The following is an 18,157-nucleotide window of genomic DNA, read 5'->3' on the forward strand; positions in this document are numbered from 1 at the left end:
ATGAGGCTGCGATAGGACCAATCATGGTAACCTCTCACTTCTATTTTATTGAGTTACAAATGGCAATTTTACATCCATTATTCCAAAATTATTCCAAAAGGGGTTGAGGTCGTTCACTCTTGCTTACATGCGTGGGGATTTCTGATGTTTTAATGCACTCTCGAAGTGCAGCCCAAGGCAGCTGCAGCATTTCCCACCAGGAAGGCAAGGAGCTAGGCGGGTGCGAGGCTGGAGGAAACAACCCGGAAGACCACAGTACAGCTTCTTGGTCCTTACCTCACAAATTACCTTTTAAAACCAGACCCTTCAGAATGCAGCTTATTATCTGAAAATTTCAAAGGGGATCTTTTGTTACGGATTAACAAAAGAATGACTATCCCAATTCTCTTTAAAATGCCAGCCTTAAAAAAAAAATATATATATATGAACTCTCAAAGTCTTTTTGGAAAGTGCTTAATTCATCTGGAGATAAATATCACTTGGTGTCAACGGCCTTTTCCATTGTTTCCATTAATTTCACCCATATTCGTTTTAAAAATAACAAGGCCCCTATGCTCATCAGCAAAGCACAGATGAACGATTTATCATATGTTTTAGTAATTACGTTCTGATTTACGAAAAGATTTTTGTTTCTCCTTTCGCCTGTTTTTAAGAAGTCCTCCCGTGATTAGCTGTAAACAGGGATGGTTTACACCACAAATTAGAAGCCATTAATTAGCATGACGAAGTCAACTGTAAGATACACAGATAATTTAAATTATTTAATCACTAATCGCCTTGGCTAAACTGTAATATACTCTTTCAATAACCTTCCGTAGGTTATCGACCAGTCGTAATTTACCTCCGTATCAGTTAGAGATAAGTATTAGCCAGCCTCCTTTTCTTTCCCTCAGGTTTACGTTAGCCCTTCTTGTAAACACTTTAAAAAGCTTTAAGGTTCTTCACTCCCAAATCCGTAATTAGCCATCACTAGCCTTTTTGTAATAAGGGGGGAAGATGATCTGAAGTACAAATCTGGAGTTCCTCTTGCCGGTTTAACAACACAAAACATTTTTTTTTTTTTCTTTAAACGAACGCTTCAGGCGGCGGTAGTAATAAAAGAAATATGCAGAGGTGGCTTCGGGGAATAACGGGTTTGCAGAAGGCAAGTGGCTCGCGCTCAGACACACACACACATACACGAGAGAAAAAAAAAAAAAAAAACCGCCCGAATCTCTACTGCAAATCCACGGCACTCCAATAAATTACACAACACTTGCCCAGGCTGCAGAAATATCGCAGGACAGGACTCACACAGATGCCAATCCGCAGCGTTTTACACACATGCACATGGCAAGACAGAAAAGCAAACACTAGCGTTCGGGTCGGGCACGGCGGGCGCGATCCCGACCCGGCCCAGCGTGAGAGTGCTCCCCGAGTGTGTCTGTGCGCGCGTGAGAGTGAGCCCCGTCCTCCCCGCATTTCCCCTCGCTGGGCAGTTTTGCTTCATTTGTTTCCTATCTCTGCTACATAGAAACTAACTTCCATCTCAGCCCGAGCCAGCGCCGCCGAACAGAGAGCGCGGTGCTGCGGCTCCGTGTGCGTCAGATCCCTCCGCGCGGCCGCGCCGCCCGCCCTCCCTTTCTCCCTCCCGCGGGCTCGGCCTCCTGCGAGAAGGCGCCGGCCGCGCAGCCCGCCGCCTCGGCCGCGGCGTCCTCCCGGGGCCGCGGGGGACACGATCGGGCGGCGGCCCGGGCGGAGCGGGGAGCCCGGCGTCCGCGGGCGCGGGCCCGAGGCCGGGGCACTCCTTTTCCGCCCCCGCTCGGAGGGGGCGGGGGCGGCGGGCGCGGGGCCGCGGACTCCTTTCTGCGGCGGAGGGATCCCGGCGGAGGCGGCCGCAGCCGGGGCCGCTGCCTGAGAGTTGTTGTTTCCTCCTCCTCCTCCTCCGCCTCCGCCGCCGTCGCTTGAATGGTGGAGCCGAGGCTCGGCTCGTGAGCACACACTGACAGCTACAGGGCAGGCGGCGGCGCCGTCCCCGCGTCCCCTCGGCGGCGGGCCGTCCCGCCAGCGGCCCCGAAGTGACCCGCCGACATGTCTCGGGAGAGGAAAGGCCTCTCGGAGCTGCGATCCGGTAAGTCGGGAGCCGCGCGGGGCCGCCGCCGCCGCCGCCGCGCCGGGAAGGACTCGCCCGCGGGCCCCCGCCCCCCGCGGCCGCTCAGCCCGTGTCTTCCCCGTCCCCCCTCTCTCTCTCCCCCGCGCAGAGCTCTACTTCCTCATCGCCCGGTTCCTGGAAGATGGACCCTGTCAGCAGGCGGCTCAGGTAGGCAGGGCGCGCGGCGCGGGCCGGCCGGGCGGGCGGGCGCTCGCGGGGGCCGCCCGCGGGCGTGGGGGAGGGCGGCGGCGGCGGCCCCGGGGCGCGCGGGGGGCCCCGGCGCCCTCCTCTCCCCGCCGCCCCACACCCGGCTTTGTTGTTGCAGGTGCTGATCCGCGAAGTGGCCGAGAAGGAGGTAAGGGGCGGCGGCGGCCCACGCGCATCCCGCCCCGCCGCGCGGCCTCCCCGGGGCCGCCGCCGCGCGAGCCGGGGCGCCCGGCGGGGCGCGGGGCGCGCGGGCTTCCCCCACGGCGGGGCGCGGGGAGCGGGCCGGGGCCGGGGAGCGGCGCGGGCCGGGCCGGGGGCCGCGCTCACCGGCCGTCCTGTCCCCGCAGCTGCTGCCCCGGCGCACCGACTGGACCGGGAAGGAGCACCCCAGGACCTACCAGAATCTGGTGAGACCTTCCCGGCGCACGGCAAAGAAACTTTTTCCCCGACTCGAATAAAAATTGAATTTCCCGCAATTTTTTTTTTTTTTTTTTTTTTTTAAAAACAAGAGACAAAAACTTGGCCCCAGCACGGGAAAGCTGCAGAAGGCCACGGCGGGGGGAGAGGGGATGGGAGGTCGGAGTTCGGGGGGGGGCGGCGGCCGGGGGGTGCGGACGCCCCGGGGGCCGCAGGGGCGGCGGACAATTTATCGGCGAGACTTTGTTAATGGGCTAGAAATAAAGATACGTCATGAGTGTTGTGCAGTGCAAGGCCGGAGGAGGAGGGGCCGCGGCGCGCGGCCGGGCTGGGCGCGGGCGGGCGGGCGGGCGGGTGCGCGCCGGGCGGCGGGAGCGGCGCGGGCGGCGCGGGCTTGGGGAGCGCGCCCGCCGGCTCCTCGCTCGCCCAGCACGCGCGGCCGCCTCGGCTCCCTCCAGCCGCACACAATAGCTGGTGACTAACCGCTCGGAAGTGGCATTAGCATTTCTGCAGCGGGCCTTCGGGCCCTGCGGGAGCCCGCCGAGCTTGGTTTTTTTTTTTTCCCTCTTTTCTTCTTCTTCCTTTCCCCCCACCCACCACCCACCCTTCTCTTCCTTTTGCTTTCTGTAGATTGAGACCTAGAATTTTTTCTTCTTTTTTTTTTTTTAATGGTTGGAGACGTTCCGGTAGGTGTTGGATGGTAGTTTCACGGCGGCTGTTAACGCCGCCTCGTGAAGCCGTTCCCGCAGAAGCACGAACCTAGAAGTTTTGACAAAAGAGTTTTCTGATTTTGCTGGTTATTGGAGTATGTTACCTTTCATTTAGAAATCATTAATGAAGGGCATTGAAGAGTTTTGATTTATTTTTTCCCCCTTAATCTTAATCAAGTTGCCGTGGACTGGACCTTGGCTTCTAAGTTTTTGTTTATATTGAGATGCTTAATTGCTTGAGAAATAACGTTTTTGTTGTTTGTGGGTATTCGAAGGCAATAATTTTGTAAAACTTTCTTTGCAAATATGTAACTATCACTTACATTGTGAATGGTAAGGTACAGTCTTCCTTGTAGTTTACTTTATTAAAGCAGCTGTAGTTTTCACATTATCTCTTTTGCCTACGATATATAAGTTGCCTAAGATACAGGTTGACGTAAGTTGTTCGCATGAATGTGTTGAACAGTCAGTCACTGCAGGGCCGTGTGAGCAGTTGAAATTTAGACAATGCATTGAAAAAGATTTTTTTTTGAGACAATTGTGACTGAGGTAGGTGTAATTCCTAAGGTAATCAGGGCTGTAGCGTTGAGGCAGTTTTAGTAGTTAAGAAGGAATGTCTTCCTTGAGGCAGTGATTGCAGGATTTTGATAGCTTTTGTTTGCTTTTGTATATGAACCGCGTAGCTTCTGTGTTATGTCTCATGATTTACTCTAAACTGCTGGTGACTGTGGTTGAGGCTGAAGAAGCCTAATGGAGACTAGCTGTTTTCATGTTCGTGCTTCAGGTTCATTTTCAAGTAACGAAGTTAGGGAAGTTCAGTCAGTATTTGGGCCAGAGTGATTGAGATTTGAAATAAACTCCAAGGTTTACTATTTGCAAGTATTCGACACTTTTAGATTTATTTTTTATTTTATATATTTATTTTTATTTCGGTGTCTTTCCATGTCTTTTTGGGTGTTTAAGAAAAACCAACTTTAAAAATACTATTACAAAGATAATGGCATTAAAAAAAAAAACTAAACTCATTTTTTTTTCTCTTTGAAAATCCCAGACATTCTAAGTCACTGAAAATAGCTGTCTTGTCAAGAGACTTTAAGAAATGGCTTTTGAATGAAGTGCCTAATAGTGTTTGACCAAGTAATAGGAATAATCTGTGAAGGTTAATAAGGAAGTAGTGGTTGATCTGTGGTGGAATATCATCTAGTGATAGTTAATGTTAGAGGGGTTCTCATGGCTCAGATATTAGCAAAATGAAATATTTGTAGCCAGTTTTTAAAACTTCTTAAATTGTCTTTGTCAGTATGTTTCTTACCAAAAGCCACCTGGTTTGCACAAAGGTGGTTTTTCTTGCTTGAAAAAACTAATAGTGAACGATGGCGTTACTCTTAAGGCAGGTAAAAATTCTTACTGAAACTTGGAGTTGATTAATGCTCTTTCATGTACTCAGTGTGAAACTGTTGGTTGCAAGGCGCCCTTTGAAGTGCTTTTGTATCCATCAAGCTATATGTTGAGTTGTGTGAGAATACGGGTTAACTTTTATGTCACTTTAATTTCTATTTTAGGTAGCTTTAAAAAACATTTGATTGTCAAGTTTCCGAGCATATTATTACATCTGAAAATTTTTATGTTTCGGTAAACATACCTAAAGTCTCTTGTAATATTCTGTTTTAATCTCACGACTTACAGTTTTACTTTTTGTACATCAAGTTGGATTAACAAAAATTGGTTTAAAATTATTTGGTGAGTAAAAGTGGAGTTTCAGCTTCTACTTGAAATACTTGTTTGCGTATTAACCGATACACTGGAGTATCACAAATGAAAAATTTGATGTGAAATTGGAATTTTCTAGGATATCAATAGGATTTTCTATAGTTGTACTTAAGGAGTTTAAAAATAAGTATTGATCAGCATTGATAGCCTGTAAATAGAGTTCCAGTGATTCAGTTTTGGTACAGAGGAAGATGGCATGTTTAGTACAGTTTTGAAAGTTAGAAAGGTAAATTCATTTGATGTATGATGAGAAGGTGAATTCTTACCAACTGAGAGCTTTGTCTTTGGTAATAACAATGTGGTGGATTATTATCTGTGGCATTCTTTTGAAAGTGAATGGAATTTAATAGGATACTAAAATTATTTTGGCATTATTTAAGTTTATTCAGATTCTATATTTGTTAACCTGGATTTCTTTTTTTTTTTTTTTTTTTTTCTTTTTGTAAAGGACATTTTTCAAACAATTCATCAGAAATCTTTTAAATGAAGCCAGGTATTAAGCCAAAAAAGTTTCTTTTTTTTGTTGTTGTTAAGATAGTCTGGCCTTGAACTGTCAATGTAATTGAGGTTGACCTTGAATTTCTGAGGTCACAGAGTGGTTTATGCAGTGCTAGGAGTGAGCCAAGGAGCTCGTGCATGCTTGATAAGCACTTCACAGATTGAACCAGCAAGAGCTTCAGTCCAGCCCAGGGTTCATAGAATAAGAAGTTTGTGTTTCTGGACAGTGTTTTCAGTTTGTTAAGATGGGACTTCAATAATCCCATGGTGGTATGGAACTGGCTCAGCCTAGGCTAGCTTCCACTTCCTCATCTTTGTGCCTCACCCTCCCAAAAGTGTTGGATTGTATTGTAGGACATCAACCACCTGGCTCATTCCTTCTTATATTTGAATTTCTTGTTTTGTTTTTGTTTTTCCTGCTTCCCACTTGTCTACTTAAGTAGTCTTAACTTTTAATTTTACTAGATTTAAAGCGAATTATTAAAGCATTTCACCAGAGTTGGGATGCTTTGATAACATTTTTGTTCACAAGTTTTTTCTGTTTTGAGTTAATGTTTTGCTAATTTGTTTAAATTATGTAATTTTGCTTTATAAAAAAAATCATATTTCATCTTTATGTGATTGCATCTTTTTAGAAATCCTTTTGTCACAGTGAAAGAATTAGAAGTCAGGAGATGTGGACTGCTGTCCTAAAGCTGCATGACAATTGGCTTGCAGTTGATATGGGCAAACTTTTAATTTCTATTGCCTTGGCTATTTGTAACTATATATAAAAACATGGGTTGGAAATATGATTTTGAGTTAGAAATAGTAGTGTATTGTTTTTAAGTGCCTAGCATTCATTTTGGAGTTTACTTTTTCAAAATGGAAAAGTAAATCTATAGAAATCATGCCAGTTTGGAAGTTGAATAAATGCTTTTCATGGTACCAGTCTTTGGTGCTTGTACTACTTTGGTTTCTGTTGCTGCGATGAGAAGCAGCTTGGGAAGGAAAGGGTTTATTTATTTAATCCTTGAACTCTCAGGTTGCAGCACTTCACTGAGGGAAGTCAGGCACTCAAGACAGAAACTTGGAGGCAGGAACTGAAGTGAGGCCATGGAAAACTGCTGCTTATTGACTTCCCTGGCTTACTCAGCTACTTTCTCACGCGGCTTAGGCTGGGCACCACCCACAGTGAGCTAGACCCTCGTGAATTTGCAGTTAAGAAGATAACCTCATATATGGCTACAGGCTACTCTGATTGAGGCACTTCCTCTGTTGAGGTTCCCTTTTCCCAGGTGTGTCAAGTTGACAGCGGAGTTATTAAAGCCATTTCTTGTAAAGATGATTTTTGAGATAGTAGCCACACTGTAGAATACCTCTCTTTTGTTGTATAATTACTGTGTTTTTCACTTTGGTTTAAGTTTGAGTTTGGTTTGGTCTAAGTTTAAGTTTGGCTTCAAATTCAGAGATGAATAGAGGGACCATGAATAGAATTTATTTATGTATATGTCTTAGATATACATGTATTTAGAGTGTGCTGATTAAAGTGAAAGTCATGGATTAAGACCTAATAATTAAGCTTAAGGAAAGTGATTACAAATTAGGTGTCTTTAAACTGGGAATTTCCGGTCTGTATTTGGGAACTTTGAAGGCGTGAGTATAAATCTTTTCCAGATTGGGAGAGAGCAGATGATGAGGAGGTAGATATGTATTGGTAGCATTACAAGGGTTTGTTGTTGTTTATGTATTGGTAGCATTACAAGGGTTTGTTGTTGTTGTTTGTTTGTGTGTTTTCCTTTCATTTTTAAATTCTTTGACAGTTTCATACATGTAAATAATGAATTTTAGCTGTCCTGTTTTAAGAGTTTCAGTTAAGCATTAAGCTTAGCTTGGTAGTTCATAAAGTTGGGCTTTTAAAATGACTTAAAATTATAAAGTGTTTTAGTTATAAAGGAAATAGTACTTGCCAAAGGACTGTTATGTTTTCACTGATTCTTTTGGTACTTAGAATCTTTTTTTAAAAATAGGATACATTTATAAAATTTAAATGTGTGCTAGTGTGTGTGGGTATTCATGCATGTGTGATTGCGGGGGTCAGAACAACCTTGGGTGGTGTTCCTCTGGGACCATCCACTTTATCCTTCCTCCCTCCCTCCCTCCCTCCCTCCCTCCCTCCCTCTTTCCCTCCCTCCCTCTTTCCCTCCCTCCCTCCCTCCCTCCCTCCCTCCCTCTTTCCCTCCCTCCCTCCCTCCCTCTTTCCCTCCCTCTTTCCCTCCCTCTTTCCCTCCCTCCCTCCCTCCCTCTTTCCCTCCCTCCTTCCCTCCCTCTTTCCCTCCCTCCTTCCCTCCTCCCCTCCCTCCTTCTCTCTCCTCCCTCCCTCCCTCCTTCTCTCTCCTCCCTCCCTCCCTCCCTCCCCTCTCCTCCCTCCCTCCCTCCCTCCTCTCTCCTCCCTCTATTCCCTCTCTTTCCTCCCCCTATTCCCTCTCCTCCCTCTCCCGGAGATAGAGGGAATCTATCCACCTGTCTTTTTAGAGCTAGAATTAATTACAAGTGTGGATGCCTGGTATTTTTTAACATGGGTTCTGGGAATCAAACCCAAGCACTTTACTGACTTTATCCCCTACCCCTATGAAATTTTTTAATGAAATAAGTCCATGTTTGATTAATACTCTCATTGCAAAGTGATGTGGACATAAAGAGGTAGTGGGATTATAGCTTTTTTAACTGAATGGTGGTGCTTTATAGATGACAAATCTACCTTAAAAGTCTGGGAGTAGTGATTGGGATAGGGTTTGGTTTTGCTCATGGCAAGCTTAGTAGTAGTAATATAAGTAGCACTGTGTAATGGTGTAAAGTTTTCCATAAAGAAAGCATTTCTGTTTGAGATACCTGACTTTCTCAATCAAGTGATACTTTACCAAAAAAAAAGAAAACTACTTTAAAACTTTACAAAGTACTGCTAATGTAATTTTTGTAGACTTAAAGATGGAATAACCTTAAGAAATAGAAAAAGTCAGTGAATGTGTGTGGATAGGTCTGTAGAAAAATGTTGCTCTTAATTTTGCTGTGATTTTCTGGGAGACAGCAGACATTAACTATTTGGGTGGTTGAGTTATTTTGAACTGGGGCTTGATGTATAGCTCCTGTGGTTAAGCACTTGAATGAAGTCAAGGTTCAGTCCCCAGTCCTGAAAGAAGGAAAAAGAAGAAGAGGGAAGTAATAGCTTAAACTGATATGAGACCAAGTGAAGCTTTTTCTTTTAAAGGTAGGTAGAGACTGAGTTTTAACAGTGGCTCCGTATATTAAGAAGTTTGTGGTATTTAAAGCCATAGTAGTTGTAGAAATTGTCGTGTGTTCCAAACAATTTAATAAATCAAATTTGCATTAATTCTTAGGTTAGTTTTAGGTTAAATACTGTCAAGTTTTTTAATCCATTCAGAGATAGTTTTTAAAACCCATTTAAGATAGGCTGCAAGTTTTTGTCTCTGTTGATTACATCTGGACAATTCTTTACTTGCAGGCATTTTTCTCTGTCCCACATTTTGTGATTACCAACCTATTCCTATGGAATTTCAACACATGGGCAATTTTATTTTGAGCAGTACCTAATATGATGGGTAAATTCATCCTTAAGAGTAGTTTTAACGTGCAAAAAATAGCTACTGTGAACTGAGTTGGTTTACTCTGGTTTACTTTTGGAGTAGGAAAACACTAGATTGTAGGCAGCTTGGTGAAACACACGTCTGAAACTTCACTGTCCCTAGACATGAGGTGATAGTTGTTTTGAGTACTGAAAACTGAAACATAACTAAAAATGAAGCTGGTTGTTCTGTTATTATTTATATTGCCGCTTTTAAGAGTAAGCAGTTTAAGGATTTTTTCTATCTTTTCATTAAAAAGTAACTTCACTAGACTCAAATTTGAGTTTTGAATTATACTCTTAACGTATTGAGAATTTATTTTATAACTTTTACTTAGCAAATATGATTGGATTTTAAAAAAAACTGTGTTACTCTAATAAGTAAACAAATTGCCATTTAATGATGTTTTAAATTAATTTGAATAGCATGCCCCAACTTTACTGCATGGGGGAATATTTAATTTTTAAAGAGAGGGTGTTTTCTTGCTTTGTTTATTTTATTTAGCAAAACAATCAGATTTACAGTGAATCAAGTTGGGAATATTTGTATTGCTGTTTTCTTTAATTGACAGATTGTATTCGTAAGGCCAGCTGAATTATCTACATGTGTTCTTATGGGTTGACTGAAGTCTTGAAGACATTCACTAATGTTGTGTTTGTTTCTAAGTACTCTCTTTGTAAGTAGACTTCTAAGATTAATTTTGACGTTTGCCAAGGTTTGTATTCATTGTTAAGCATATTACAAGGAAATCATGAAAATCTAAGAATTCTCAAAATAGATAACCTTACTTAGATGATTTGGCTTTACTTATAGATTCCGCTAATTTTTTAATATTCAGCCTGTGTGATTTATTAGGGAGAACTAAAGTTTTGAGGCGATAGTACTGTAAAGAGACTTAGAGTCAAGCCAGGTGCGGTAGCAGAGGCAGGTGTATCGCTGTGAGTTCAAGACCAGCCTGGTCTACAAACAGAATCTAAAACAGCCAGGGCTACACAGAGATCTTTAAAAACCAAAACCAATCAACCAACCAACCAAACAAAAAATCCAAGCAAATAAAAAACAAAACAAAAAAACACAAATGGAATTGGAGTATGAAGATCTGCACTTAGTTTATGTACTGTTCTCTGAAGTAAATCCTTAAGCAAATTTACCTTGTCTTCACCTGTGACATAGGTAGAGTTTCCTTACATTTGTTTGCAAATCTTTAATCTTTACAATTAAATGTTTAAAAATAGCTGGCACAAAAATGTTTTTCTGTGGAGAAACTATAGTTACTGACGATATTAGTTTTAAAGGTGCTAGATAAAATTTAACTCTTTTTAAAAAAACAGCTTATAAATTTTGAAGTTTTGAGACTTTTAGTTTTTAAAATTTTAAGGATCTGTTTATGGTTTTTTATTTGTAGTTCTGTGCTATTCAACTGGCTTTTTATGATGCAAAATAAAGAGAGCAGAAGTAACCAGCCCTTTTGATCTGATAAAGATTATTGGTGTAATAACTGGAAGGAATGAATATAAAGTGAATACTTTAATTAAAATGTATTAATGCTCCTGGAGAGCTCCTGGAGGCGGCTCTTCCAGGGGACCTGGGTTCAACTCCCAGTACCCACAAGGCAGCTCACAACTTTCTAACTCCTGTTCTAAGGGATCCGACACCTTCATTCATGCAAACATGCAGTCAAAACACCAGTGTACATGGAATAAAGATAAATTATAAGAAAATATTAATGCCAGACATTGAACTTCACTTTCATAAATGCTGATTTACTAAAGGAAAGGACATCCTTAGGTCAGCAGAGGGAAACCAAATAGTTGGAGTGAATCTATGGAGCTAATCTTACAGTGAAATTTCACTGGAAAAACTTATTTATATGTGTAATAGTTATATATGCCATGAAAGTAGAAATGAACCTGACCAGTGGGTGTTGAGAGGGGCGAGAAAAGGGCAGGTAGGAGATCCAGGACTTAACCATGCTTTCTCCATTCTCATTGAAAACAAGTCTGGTGCCAGGCTGTTTTGACTTGATATTTTCTAAGCTATTGACCATTTCTTTAAAAGTTTAAGTAAGAGACATTCTTTTGTTTTTTTTGGGACAGTTTCTCTGTAGTCCCGGCTGCATCCGATCTTGCTCTGTGGATTAGGCTGGGCTCAGATCTGCCTGCCTCTGCCTTGCAAGAGCTGGAATTAAAGGTGTGCCCCACTAGAGCCCAGCTCAGTAGTTATAGCACGTCTACCTTAAATCAGTGCCTTTCAATTTCCTCATAGTTAGATTTTCACTTCTAACACCTTTTAGCACTGCACTCTGATGATTGCCAAACTTTTTGTCTAAAGAGCTAGCTGGGTATAATGAATAGCTTGTGTCTTAGTTTGCTTTTCTATTGTGATAAACACGGTGACAAAATCAGCTTGAGGGAGGAAAGGGTTATCTTACAATTTCAGATTACAGACTTTCACTGAGAGAAGTAAGGGTAAAAAGAAAAAAGCATGGCAGGAATCTGAAGGCAAGCCAGGGAAAAGCATACTTTACTGGTTTATTCTCCATGGCTTGCTTAGTCTGTTTTCTTACACAACACTGGACACCTGCCCAGGAGTGTACCACTCATTGTAAGCTCTTGAGACTTCCCACATCAATCATTATTTAAGAAAATGTTCTACAGTTACCTCTTCTCTTATAACATTAGCTTGTATCCAGTTGACAAACTGACCAGGACAGCATGCTACCAAAAGAGGTTGGTTAACTGAAAGACTCATATTAACCAACCAACCAGCTTAGTTTTATTTTTTAAACAATTCACATTCTCAGATGATTATATCATTCAAATTGCATTTTAAAATTCTTGAAATACTTATGTGTGACTTGAGAAAGAAGTGATAAGCCTGTGATTTTGATCAATGTGGAAAAGAAATGAGAAGAGCTGCATTGTTTTCACAGAATTTTTTTGACCCTGATGTGAGAAACATTGCTATACATCTGTATTATTCTTTGGGGAACGGGTCAGTAAATACTGGTTGCTATGGTAAGGGCTTCTGGCTTTTCATTGTCACTATTTTTGAGCATTTTGTGTGGAGTGTTGGGATCTATGGTTGTAGTTTTGCAAATGAGTTCTTAGACTACTAAGATTCCAGATGTTTTGAGAAGTTGAATGATCCAGACTGAGAATGGATGTAAATTTTTGAATTAGCATAACAGTTGTCCAAAGAGGAGCTCTAATGTGAGGAAATCTCAGTGTGGATTTAGGCTCTGGCAACTAGGACCTCAAGGAACTTTACTGCTTTGTGGCCCCGTAGAAGAGTGTAAAGCTGTGAAAGAAGGAATGCTTTCACAAATACAGAAAAGCCAGAGACCAGCCTGGAAATTAAAGTACTCAGCAGGCTTAGACATTAAATAGAGATTCATTAAAAAGATCAGTAGTTAAGGTGAACTCCAACAAGGCTTTTGTTTTTCTGGTGCTTTTGTATTTATTTAAAAAAGAAAGAAACATGGAATCCTACTTTTTAATAAAATGTTACTTTTTAATAGAATTTTTTATTAAGGTACTTGCAGGTTCACAGTAAGAAAAACTAGAGAAAGCCTATGTGCACTTAAGTCTAATGTGAATATTTTGTGAAATCATGGTAATATCGACATTGTTGTGGTATAACAGTCTTGTTTAGATCCACGTTTCTGCTGCCCTTGCTTACTCATGTTCATGTGTGTCATTGTATTTTATCGTAGTCCCCATTATATGCGTCAGTATGTAGTGTGTAACTTAGAGCATAGTTAACATCTGACTCTTCTCCAACAGGTGCAGTACTATAGTACTATGGACGTTACAACAGAACAGGGAGCTCTTACATTGTCCTTTATAAAACCTCTAACAATGACTTGCCTGCCTTTTATTTCTAAAATGGGATCTCAAAGGGGATATAACTTGATCCATATAGTAGATCACTTTGGGAGCTTGCACCCACTCTTCCCCAAGTGTGAGAACTTGAGCCTTTTTCAGTGTCTTCTTGTGTGTGTGTTGTTTTAACTCATGGGACTGAAAACTTTTAGACTGAGAAAAAAAGTGAGGGAAGAAATGAGTCTCACGGTGAACTATTTAAAAACATGGCAAAGAATGGAAATGTATCTGGATGATTAAAACTGAAAGGCGGATGGAGAACAGGTTAGACAGGATGTGGGGGTTTCACTGAGAAGGAATATGAGGATGTTTAATGTGGATATGAATAGGAAGGATGTGGTTGAGAAGGACTGTAAACATCAGGAGTACTAGCTTACAGCTTAGGGTTTCTTTGAAGTCAACTTAGGACTCAAAGCATAGGTAGAAGATTTAGATCTTACATATAAAGGGGAACAGTTGTGCTGAGAAACAGAATAGATGATGTTGTAGCTTTAGGGATTGATGGGGTGAAAGCAGCTTCCCCAAGGAAATGAGAAAGTGGGGTATGGTAAAGAGCAGCTTACGCCTTGGGAAGGTGTAGATACACGTAGTTAGTATGACAAGTTGTGTGTTGTTATGCTGAGGGTCATCACACAAAGTTCACACTATTCTAAGCCCATCTCCCCAAGGCTGTGCACCTTTGCCATGAAGGTCGGATCTAGTCTCTAATAGAGGGTCAGGATCCTTGGGGAGACGCAAGAGCTGCAGCGCAGATCAAGGCGATGTCTCTCCAGATGTGCAGAGCATTGCACATGGTCTCTGCTTATACACTGTCAGGTGGGCATCCTGGGGCTCTAGGACTGTGTCTGGTTACCTTGAGTGACTGATGTCACTGAGTTCTGGTTATCAGATGCCGCCTTGGTTGTAGTTAGGATCCTGACTAAGCTTTTTTTTACATGTCTGAAAGACTTTGTTACTGTGCTCATTACAGAAAGAGAACACTGTTTTTACCCCACCCAATCCCTGAACACATCCCTTTTGGTGATAATGCCTTACATACTGCTGAAGAGAAATGGTGACAATGAAAACACTGAGATATGTATTCCCAGGCTACTTATGTAAGAATACTAAAGTACCCGTACTTTCCAGTTTCATTTAGAATTTGGTTTGGGGAATTTTCTGTAGTTTTGAAAAATGTTTGGAACCATTAGAATAAAGCACTAGAATATAGAAAATGAAATATTATTTGCTTCTTATATTTTTATGTACTAGGATAGGTTTTCAGGATTAAGTAGTGGCAAAGTCAATAGTTTTTTATATGTTAACATGTTCATTTACCTAAATAATTATTTAGCCCTTTGAAGTACTGTTAGGTACCTTATAGCCAGTCAAACACCTCTAATCCTGTGTCTTACACAGGACAGACAAGTTGGTCAGTGATTCCAATATAGTTTAAGACCTTCAAAAATCCCAGGTAGAGAGGTGTAGGATGGATTTTTGATGAGGATTATGGTAGTTATTAAATTCTCACTGAGGTTTAAAGCACCAGAATACATTATGAGTTAACGTACATGCTACAGAGTGTTAAGGTTGATGAAGGGAAACTCGAAACGAAAACAAAGGATGTGCAAAAGAAGGGACTAAGGTGGTTTGAACAGCTCATGAAAGGCAGTGAAGCATAGACGTGAGGAAAATGAGGTGTGGAAGTGGGTGGGTAAAGAAAAGATTTCCAGTAGACAAGTCAATTTCTATATTTAATATCTCAAAAGCTGAAGATTAGAAACTGAATGTGTCTCTTGTAACTTGAAAGTGAAAGTTTAGTTTAAAAAATTGGAATGTTCTGTATTATCAAAGAAAGCTTTAGTCAAAGTGGCTTCATAGTATTTTAGTAAAAGGTAGAAAAGGTTACCAGGCTTACTACAAGAAAAGGTACTTGCTTACAGATCCTAAAACAACAAGGCCATTATAAACTAAACTTAACAAGTAATGAACTTCTAAAAATGAAAAATTGAAAAGGAATTTTGAGCAGCTTTAGAAGTCACATTAAGATACTTGTATGTGGTTCAGTGTTTAAGTGCATTTGTCGTTCTTGCTGAGGACCTGAGTTGAGATTCCAGGACTGGCATCGGGCATCACATTAACCATATGTAACTCTAGTTCCTGAGAATCTAATGCTTTCTTGCCTTGTAGGCATTAGTGGCACACAGACATGCACATACATTTGGAAAAAACCTTTGAAAACAATATTTGTGTAGTTTTGATCCAAAAGGGAGTTTACAAATACTCCAGGCCTTTTTATGTAAAATTTTGTTTAGTTTTTTGTTTTTGTTTTTTTTTTTTTGCAATTGAGGTGTGTGTGTCTGTGTATGTGTGTGTGTCTGTGTATGTGTGTCCGTCTGTGCACGTGTACATGAGTGCAGGGGACAAGGATGATCGTAGGAGGAGTTCTGCTCTATCACTCTGACTTAGTCCTTTGGAACAGTGTCTTTTACTGATCCTGCCATAGACTGTCCGTCATAGCAATCCTCCTGTCTTTGTCTCAGTACTGGGGATATAGGCCTGTGTGACCACTGGATTTTTAAATCGGCACTAGGGATTTGAACTCTGCTCCCCATCCCTTGATTGCTCAGCAAGCACTCTCACCTGCTGAACCATCTTTCCAGGCTTAGTTGACACAGTAATTCTTTATGAGGTAAAGTGAAATGATAGAATCATATACATTGTATGGCTATTAACCCGTGGTTAGCATACCCATCGCCTGATGCATTTATAATATATTTGTGGTAAGAACATTCAGAATCCTTGGAGATATTTAGGTAACTTTGCTAGCTATAGTCATTTTGTATGCAGAATCCAGAATTTTCTGGGGACAGTCAGAAAAGTATAAATATAATTTTTTAAAAAAACTTATTTGGCTCTGTTCAAAACACTAAAGATAATTTTATTTACTGCTCATTAGTGTTTCTTAAAATTATGATCTGAGAATGACAGATACTTGGGAGAAAGTACTGCTGTGGGTAAGCAAGTTAGGGAAATTATGGGCTAAACACAATTAAAAACAGATTTATCTACTTTTCTTAGAAGCATTACTGAAACTGCCCAGAAGAGTATATTGTACATAATTTGTAGTACATATTTTTATTAAGGCCCTTTTTCCCCTAAAGGTACTCATTCTGCGCGCATGTGCACACACACACATACTCACACATTCATATTCTAGACTATTTTTTTTAACTACCAGTGTGACAGTATGGCTCTGAGTTATCTTCACAACAGGAATGTCTTCTAGGGTAAGCTTTGTTTCTCATGTTGACTCCAGCTTAGAAGGGTGTTTATTAGCCATCTGGCTTCAGAGTGTATCTCAGTGGTAGCGTGCTTGCTGAGTGTTCAAGGCCTTGAGTTCTAGCCCCAGTACTAAGGAAGGATAATATAAAAACAATATAAAAGATAATCTGAGATACAATAAAAGGATTTGTCTCTTCACATACCTCCACAATAGGAATTAAGAAATTCATATTAAGATTGCCCAAATGGGTGAAATACTTTGAAACTTGGTCTCAAGGCCTCAAAGCCTTCCATACTTGGGCTTCAAGGCCCCATCTTAGCAGTACAAATTATTGTGGTTCCTTTGTTTATGTGTTGTGCTCTATTGTTGTTTGCTATTAATGTTTAATCTACTAGAAACCTATTAAATGCCAGTATAGTAATCTAATTTCATGTTATCACCAGTAACACGTAATACTTTTTCAAAGCAATTTTGAGGCTTTTTATCTTTTTGTGAATCTTTAATATCCAGCTTACTTACATCATTAGTCTTTTTGATTTTGTTGCGAAATTATAAGTTGTGTATATGGCTTTTGGAATTCACTACCACACAATAAAGAAAATAGCAGTAAAAGGGAAGCTAAGTTTTACTATTAATCATAGTTTTTGCCTGAAGAATCATCATGGTTCTTAGCACATGTTTTAGGAGTACCTTACTAGAGTGATTAATTTCTACAGTGGAATACATTTGATAACTTTTTGATAGGTAAATGTGAAGTTGTACGATCATATGTATTTGTCCTAATTTAATTTTGGATTTTGAGACTATTTAAAGATGAAATAATAAAACAGATGGGCATTATGGCTTCAAATGCTGCTGAAACTTGCTTGAACAGAATTTTATCTCCCCCACCCCCCTTTGAAAGGTTTTTTTGATAAATTAAAAATTGAGTGTAGTGGGCCAGGGTGGTGTACACCTTTAATTCCAGCACTTGGGAGGCAAAGGCGTGTGATTTCTTATTTTGAGGTCAACATGGTCTACATAGTGAGTTCCAGAGAAGCTGGGGCTTTGTAGAGAAACCCTGTCTCCAAAAATAATAACAAATGTTAGCATACATGGTGTATTAAAAATTCTTAAGCTTTGTATATTGAGAACCCAAAACACTAATTGTCTTTAATTTTTAATTATTTTAGAGATACGGTAGCAGTTATTAAACACTGATTTTATGTTTTTTTTTTGTTGTTGCTGCTTTTTAAGATTTTGAAAATTCAAATGAAACATAACACATAGTGTTATATATTTTTCTTTCTTGTGGGGGTTGGGGTGGGAGGTATTCAGAGTTGCCACTCCAGGGTGGGCTCAACTCTACCCACTGGGGGATCTGCACCTCCAGACTGCTGGGATTATAGGTGTTTACCACCAGATCCCAGGTATATAGAGTTATAGATAAAAACCCAAGCATCGTGCGTCCTAGGCAAGCTCTGCCAACTGAACTAAATCCCCAGCCCCAAAACTGTATGTGTGTCATTGTTTAATACTGGCCAGCGTCTGAATTTATAGATCTTACTATACTTAGTTTACATTAATTTATAGCATCTTTTTCTTTCTTGGTGTACTAAATGATACTGTGACTTAAGTGGTTTAATAAGATCTGGGGTGTTGACTGTTGTATA

The 18,157-nt window shown here is 40.9% G+C and overlaps 1 protein-coding gene across 1 annotated transcript in view; it reads left to right on the plus strand.

Annotated features, from left to right (window-relative positions):
- The first annotated feature begins 1,847 nt into the window (after positions 1-1,847).
- Positions 1,848-18,157, plus strand: part of Phip (pleckstrin homology domain interacting protein) — a 116,400-nt gene continuing 100,090 nt past the window's right edge. Inside the window, exons 1-4 of the mRNA XM_060384690.1 lie at positions 1,848-2,110; positions 2,241-2,299; positions 2,457-2,486; positions 2,686-2,745. Coding sequence (XP_060240673.1) covers positions 2,071-2,110; positions 2,241-2,299; positions 2,457-2,486; positions 2,686-2,745 — 189 coding nt within the window. The 5' untranslated portion in view covers positions 1,848-2,070. The remainder of the gene's footprint in view (positions 2,111-2,240; positions 2,300-2,456; positions 2,487-2,685; positions 2,746-18,157) is intronic.

The sequence above is a fragment of the Meriones unguiculatus genome, chromosome 6 (assembly GCF_030254825.1).
Source record: "Meriones unguiculatus strain TT.TT164.6M chromosome 6, Bangor_MerUng_6.1, whole genome shotgun sequence".
NCBI classification, from domain to species: Eukaryota; Metazoa; Chordata; class Mammalia; order Rodentia; family Muridae; genus Meriones; species Meriones unguiculatus.